General features: G+C 49.7%; 1 protein-coding gene across 1 annotated transcript; it reads left to right on the forward strand.

Moving 5' to 3' along the window:
* The first annotated feature begins 2,432 nt into the window (after positions 1-2,432).
* Positions 2,433-4,285, forward strand: ADORA3 (adenosine A3 receptor). The gene is made up of 2 exons (XM_010158796.1): positions 2,433-2,782; positions 3,688-4,285. Exons 1-2 carry the CDS (start codon positions 2,433-2,435, stop codon positions 4,283-4,285), a joined length of 948 nt encoding a protein of 315 aa, XP_010157098.1.
* Positions 4,286-7,824: the final 3,539 nt, after the last annotated feature.

Genomic DNA, 7,824 nt, shown 5'->3' on the forward strand with positions numbered 1-7,824 from the left:
CCTTTGCGACAGATGCCCTGTACCTGGGTGGGCAGGGAGCACCAGCCACGTTAGATGCGATTCTTCAGCAAAAAAGAACTACAATATTGAGGAACTTGTGCTTTTAAGCTCTCATTTCTGGTTGGTCTAATTTGAGTTAAGCAGAGTTCTGTGCAGTTGGTCCTTAGCAGCTCCTGATACTCAAAATGTATTTTGAAACTACAGGGGACCCCCCAAACGGTCACCGATCCCTTGGAAATCAGAATCCACACCAGTGGCGTCAAATCCTCACCGTCCACGAAGATCCATTTATTAGACCTTCTGTAACAAACCATCTGTAATGTCTTTCTTTCCGTCTCCTTGAGGTTTCAGCACACTTATTGATGCTTTTAGAGAAAAGCCAACATGGTACAGCAGCATCATCCCACTAAAGACAAACCACAGGCGCTCCCTGTGCGGGCGGTGGTTTCGCTCGTCTCCGGCAGCCCCAAACGCAGTGTCTCCTCCTGACAGGGTGAATTAGCCAACGTGCCCAGCTAGACTGCTGCTCTGAGCTTCTTTAAAGCCTGCTCAGTCTACACTATGTGCAGTGTAGGTGTAGCATCAGAGAAAACAGGGCCAAGGGACCTTGAGTGACCTAGGCTGTTCCCCTCCCACAAAGCAAGGGTGGGGAGGGCAAATGTGAAGATGCTCAGCTGGATTTTGGATGGGCAAAAGGCAGATGGAGGGAGAAACATTTGCTTTTGGCTCTGTTAGACAAGGTCCCCTACAGAACCAAGTTCTTGTTCTCAGGAGCTGCGGTTACAGCAGGCACGGGGCAGCATAGGAGGCTGGGCCCAACTACAGACAGGCAGTAGCCGTCCCTGTGAGAGGCACCAACGTGGCTACAGCCACGGGACCAGATGCCAGAAAAGGGAAGCTGGCAGCCGAGGCCAAGAGCATGAGCGCAGGAAGCCAGGAGCACTGTCACCCAGCCGGACTGGCTGCCAGGACACTGACCCGCACCTCCTCAAGGCTGCGAAGTGCCGGCCGCCCGCTCCTCCCCAGGTACTTCCCAGAGAAGTAACTCGTTCAGCTTACAGAAGCATAGCGTACGTCCCAGCTGTGACCTTCACACACCTCTCCTGGGATTTATCGCCCGCACCCACATATCCTGTGTCAGATTTGATTAGAAAACCAGCCCAGGCGAGTTCAGATGCAGACTGGGACTCTCTGTAGACAGCTCACCATTTTCCCAGCAGTAATTCTACCAGAACACCCCTTGTCACGGAGCAAGAAGAACTTACATGGATTTCAAGTGGAAATTGTCCAACTCTGTTGACAGCAGAGAATAAAGAAGTCTCATTTATTTCTGGCTCTGTCTCCTCCTGGCGCTGATTTCACTTCCCCATCCTCAGTTTTGCCAGAAAGTGGGGTGGAAGAGAAGGAGGACTCGGTGTCCGGGAAACCAACTCCTACCCATGTTTGCTTAAGGCTTCGTTACACTAACATGCCACCATCCACCTCATCGTTTACTTGCTATTTGCTTGTTCCTGGAGAGCGTGCATTCCTGTTTACCCAAGAGCCAGGCTACCCTGCAACTCGCAGGCTGACGCGAGCTCACACGTTTGCATCTCTGTGCAGTTTCTCCTTCTGTGCAGACCCACGCCAAGGAGCAAGGCACCTGCAGTAAGCAGATCCCAGCTTTCACACCCTCTCTGCGCTTTGTCCACGTCTTGCCTCAGTTTCTTGATCTTTCCTATGCATTGTTTAGGAAAGCATGCTCCTCTGACCATGGCTTCGTTGGTCCTCATACTGGCTTCTGGCAGAAATGAGGGCTCTCACTGAAAACACCACTTGCATTAGGAGTCTTCTTGTCAGACTGAGAAAGTTCAAGTAAAAAGCCTTTTTCAGCCACCTCGGGGCCTTAACTGAAATGGTGTACCCCGAATTAAACCAAGTATTTGAAAGTAATGAAACACCCTTCTAACGCCCCCTGAACTACCTCATTTCCTATAGTGGCTGCAGGGTGATCATCTAGACTGATAAGTGGCAGCTTTGCACAGCCAATTCTGGTTACAGTTCTCTCTCTGTGGCTTGGAAGAGGAAGCAGTTCAAGTATTTTCTTCTATAGTGCTGGTAAGCAGGCTTGTGGAAGCTTTTCCAGTTTTTTTCCTTCAAAACTGCTTTCCAAAGTACTTTACTGATAGCAGGCTGCTGAAGGGATGCTCTGAGCTTCGGGAGATGTGTCTGGGCTGGAAAAGTTTCCTGGACACTAAGGTATTTGCAGCTCTGTGGGAAGGCAACAGCTGATTTGCTGCTCAAGTGCTGAAGACGTAAAATACTGGAAGAGGTCTGCACTCCAGAGAGTCACTGGAACGGCCGAGGACCAGACGCTGAGGACGAATCCCACCCACCGCCCATGCTCCCTTCTGCAGCTCAAGCCAGGGTGGGAGCATCTCCAGCAACTCATCATGTCAAACGACAGCCTGGAGCTGAGCAGCCTGGATGGGATTTACATCGGCACCGAGTGCTTGGTCGCTTTGTTTGCCACCTTGGGTAACATCCTGGTCATCTGGGTGGTGAAGCTGAACTCGACGTTTCAGAACACGACTCTCTACTTCATCGTTTCCCTGGCGCTGGCTGATATCGCGGTGGGGATCCTCGTCATGCCCCTGGCCATTGTGGTGAGTCTGGGCATCAGCGTGCACTTCTACACCTGCCTGTTCATGTGCTGCCTGATGGTGGTTTTCACCAACGCGTCCATCCTCTCCCTCCTGGCCATCGCCATCGACAGGTACCTGCGAGTGAAGCTGCCAACCAGGTGAGTGCCAGGCCACCCGCTTGCCCTGCTCCTGCCAGCCTTCCCACGCCCAGCCCAGAGAATAGGTACTCCAACGCATCCTTGCGCATGGAGAAAATTCCCTGCCTGAAAGCCCACCCGAGACGAGCTTTCTAGAGCCGGATCCACTCCCTGCCATTAACAAACAGATGCCAGGGGGGGTTGTAGGGGGCCAATATCTTGGTGTTACTGCAGATCAGAATTTGGCCACAGGATGAGTCCGTGGTCAAAGAGCTGAATTCTTCAGAAGGCGTGTTACTTGTGCAGGATGCTGAGAGTGCTATAAGTTTCTCAGGGATCCTGAGGTTAGTCTTTTCAATGGGATTCCTTTTAGCATTTGCTGAAAGTACAAAAGAAGTAACAGACTCACTGAGGGCTAACTTAAGAATTCATTCACTTCTTGCATTTGAACGGAACAGTGCGTAAGCTGGAAATGCAAAGCATAGCCTCAAGCGTGAAAGAAGTCACATTCTTTATGGGGAAAGGACCTATCAAATTGAAGAATGCAAGAACAGCTTCATTCTACAAATGGCATAAACCAAATGTAAAGAGTAAGGTACACCCAAGGAAGGTGAGAAACGGGGTAGGATCACTAACAGTAGCCCAGCAGCCTAGGCAAGAGGAGCAGTAAGATCATAATGAAACAAGAAACAAAATACCTGACAACATCCACTTATAAAGAGGGGAAGTGAAGCATAGTTCTGCTTATGGGTGCTGCAAAGTAACCCTTACAAATGAAAAGTTAGGGCTTGTCTCAAAATAAGATTTGGTGTCATCCTCTCCCCTCCAAAAAAGAAGTTAATATTTGAACACGTGAGTTCTCGAAACCATCCTTAACTATTTCATACGCTTCTGTTTAACACGACCTGGGTTTTCTTCCCCTACAGATATAAAATAATCACTACAGAGAGAAGAGTCTGGTGGGCACTGGGTTTGTGCTGGTCTGTGTCCCTGCTGGTAGGACTAGTCCCCATGTTTGGGTGGAACAAGGCAGAACCAAGAAGCTCCGGGTTTCTCAGGTGCCGATTTACCTCCGTGATGAGGATGGATTACATGGTGTATTTTGGCTTCTTCACGTGGACCCTTGTCCCTTTGCTCATCATGTGTGGTCTGTACGTTGAAATCTTTTACATCATCCGGACAAAGCTAAGTCAAGGTACAACCAGTGTGAGAGGGGCAGGAGCTTTTTATGGACAGGAGTTCAAGACAGCCAAATCTCTAGCACTTGTTCTCTTCCTGTTTGCAATATCCTGGTTGCCTCTGTGCATTATAAACTGCGTTTCCTATTTTTACCCTGAGTGTGAGATCCCCCCGTATTTGATGTACTTGGGAATCCTGCTATCCCATGCCAATTCTGCCATGAACCCCATTGTCTACGCCTGCAAGATAAAGAAGTTCAAAACCACATACCTTTTAATTTTAAGGACCTATATCCTGTGCAAAAAGCCTGACCCGGTTCTTACAGAGCAAACAACAGACCAATAGTCATAAATAATGAAGGAATTTGGACCTGGAGTATACTGGAGTGGGCCAGTATATACCAGCCCACTGATAAACCACTTCGCTTTGTTAAGAAACTCGTGGGAAAACGTGTGTTCCGTTTCATCGACTCCCGCTCTTGCACAAACCGTTTTATGATAAGGGCAAGCTCCTCTTACTCAATCTGATGCACATCTGACATCAAGCCCAGAAGGATCCTTTCTGACCTTCTGCATTACTGTAACCCAGAGAATTCTGCCTGCTGGTTGCTGTGCCAAGCCCAGATCTCCCAGGCAAGCATCTTCATTCAACGGGACCTTCCAGTTCGTGTTTACTGCTTGAGTGTTATCTGTAGACCAGCCCCCCAGAGCACTGTTAACAAGGCAGACCTTCTGCTCCCAGTTCCGCAGCTCGGATCCAACACCACCTGGTAAAAACCAGTGATTGTTCCTGTCTAGTTTCACCTCTAGGCTGAGAATTCTGTTATAATTCTGATTTCTCTTTTCTCTCGGAGTCTGTCAGGCAGTCTGCTGCTGGTCCTGCTGCTGACCGTCTCAGCTGAAAGGCCAGAAGCTGCCCTGACTCTGGTCACCCTCCCTTCTCTGGGGGAAGACCCTGTCAGTGGAAGACTCCCACTGCTTTTAAATCAACACAACGCTCACCCAGGAGCCTGCAAATCAGACCTCAGACATGGAGCACCAGGCAAGAGCCGAACTGCCCAACACACTGAAGTTACTCATTAATGAGAGATGCAAAGGACAGCGGAGCATGCCAGGAAGGGGGGACTGTCAAAAATAAACTAATGATACCTCTAAGTTCTTCCTTCCTCCCCCAGCTCCCTGACCAAGGACAGAATCAACTACCCCAAAACCAGCAAGGATGCATTTTCCTAATCTGTTACTAAAAACATCCATTTTGGGGATCATCCTGCACAGCATATTCCCCTGTTACACTCTCCCTACAATCACAAACTGTCTTCCTAACACCCGATTTAAATGCAATTTGCTGCAAGTCTCCTCCGTGAACCTCAAGAACAGTTGCTTTTTTTGCAGCAAACCTGTTGTAGATGGGAAGACTAAAGGCGTCTGTGTATGTCTTTGTATCAAACCGTTGGACAATACAGACAAGATACTTTAAAAAAATGTGGTCTGGTGTTGGTTTTTTTACATAAGGATTGCTCGGGTCTACTGAAAAACAGCAGAAATGTGTTCTTTGCTGTTGGCAATCCAGCAGCTCGCAATCCAGGCATGCCCTCACCATTCTTACACCCTTTGTCTTCTCTCTCAATTTAGACTAAATTTGAGTGAGGTCAACTTGTGCTGCAGTCAGTGTGGTCACATTTTCAGGAATAATAATAAATAGTAGGTGGATTTTATATTAATTCAGCCTTCTTTCCCACGACAATCAAAAAAGCAGCCTGCATGGAATCTCCAGGCTGTTTCGGTCTGTGTCCTGACTAGGATGGCACAGAAACTGCAGTAAATGTTACACCACAGCTCTCAGCCTGCTTTCAGGGAACGCGGGTCAAGCTGAAAATGGGTCAGTAAAGGCCAGGCTCTTTTCTTCTCCATCTTTTGAAGTGGTCTAGAAAAAGCAGAAAAGGGAGTGTATCATTCTGTTCTTTATCTCGGAAAGTGTTGGCATCCGCTTCTTTAGCTGAGATCAGACATCTTAATTTATTATCTGATGTAACCCTTGTCACAGGCCAAAGCTCTGCCCTGTTACATAGTTCAACTCTATTAATAAACAGGCCCACAAAGGAAGTCACTTCGTAAGTACATCAGAATCTTCCTATGTGATCTCTTATTATCGGTTGGTAGAGCTGATTGCTTTCAGCAGAAAAACAGGTCCCACCTAAGGAGCAGAAAATTACTCAATAGACTGATGCTCAAACTTTGCCTCTGTATTTTTGAGAAATGGAGAAAAGAGGGAGCACCACCACACCAAATTCCTAGCAGGCTGCCTGACACACTCCGAGAGAACAAGGCGTAGGATACGGAGAAAGAACAGAACCAGAGGACTGAGCAGGGGAAGGCATCCTGCCTTCTGACCGAAAGGTGCGAAGGAGAGCAGTCTCAGCCCCCCAGAGGGAACCCCAAGGCAACAGCCCACCTCTTAGGGACGAAGCATGATGCTCACCACAGCCGGGCCAGCCTCTGCGCAAGGCGAGCTGAGGAGGAGCGGAGCTGCCATGGCAGAGGGCTCATAGCTGGCTTCTGCCCGTGCTGGTGCCGGCTGGAGAACGTTCGTGCAGGTCTGGGTCCCTAGTTCTCGCTTCTGGCAGTTACTCCAGGAATAGTTGTGGCACTCAGCTCCGGGCAGAGGTCAAACAGGCTAAATAATGCTCAAACTAGGTGCGAGGATGGGTGAAGGCACGCACCAACAGTCCATGTGCACGCAGAGAGCAAAGGATTTCACTCTCCCGCGAGTTCAGGCTCATTGCTGGCTGAGGACAATGCAGCCTGACGGTCACATCAACATCATCGCTGCAGCTCTAATTATCCATCCTTTTAACACTGCAACCAGATGTCGGTTCCAAACTGCCAGGGAATACCATGGGCCGCTACTGTCCGTGCATCCTTCAGAGCACCGTTTAACCCCCGAGCTGTTTGCACCCACCTTCCCAGGGCTGGACAATTTGTACTGGACTTTCCCATGCCCAGGCAACTTCCTGCTGTGAAAGCTTGTCTTTAGGGAGACCACAGGTACAACCACCTCTAGCAGAAACCTACTGAAAGAGTGAAAATGGGAGAGAATGACGAAACAGGACACAACCCCTCCTGTGTTCTGATGAGAAGATGCAGTTGTCCCAAATGCCTCTCTGTGTCTGTAACGCGGCTGACTGATCATAGAATCACAGACTGGTTTGGGTTGGAAGGGACCTTAAAGATCATCTAGTTCCAACCCCCTGCCATGGGCAGGGACACCTTCCACTAGACCAGGTTGCTCCAAGCCTCATCCAGCCTGGCCTTGGACACTCCCAGGGATGGGGCATCCACAGCTTCTCTGGGCAACCTGTCCCAGTGCCTCAGCATCCTCTCTGGGAAGAATTTCTTCCTGATGTCTAATCTAAACCTCCCTGTTTTCAGGTCACCATTAAAAGCTCTATGACCATACGGAGCTCTTGGCCCAGGAAAGGGTGAGACAGACAGATGCTCTGGGATGAGTCTGGGACTCGTTAGCAGCCACGCAACAAGCAGGGCCTCTGTCAGCCTCCATCAAGGGCTGCACGGCGCTCTGCTCCCTAGGAAGGCACAGAGAATCGCTGCGCTTGGCGATTTGTTCCACAAAGCGCAGGAGGTGGTGCTGAGCGAGGGAACATCGACACAAAAACCTCAACATCCCAGCTGGGCTCGGGGCAGGGGTCACCCTGCACCTCTGAGGCGGGGTCTGCCACAGGAAAGGAGGATGCTCGTTGGTAGGGGGAACTTTTGTGCCAGCCAGGTGGATTTTCAGACAGACATTCCTATTCTGGGTTGCGGACTAACACTGTTATGGAACGACAGAAACGATGGCGGCCCAGCCACAGTCATCCCTCACGCACT

The sequence above is a fragment of the Eurypyga helias genome, unplaced genomic scaffold (assembly GCF_000690775.1).
Source record: "Eurypyga helias isolate BGI_N326 unplaced genomic scaffold, ASM69077v1 scaffold9959, whole genome shotgun sequence".
NCBI lineage: Eukaryota > Metazoa > Chordata > Aves > Eurypygiformes > Eurypygidae > Eurypyga > Eurypyga helias.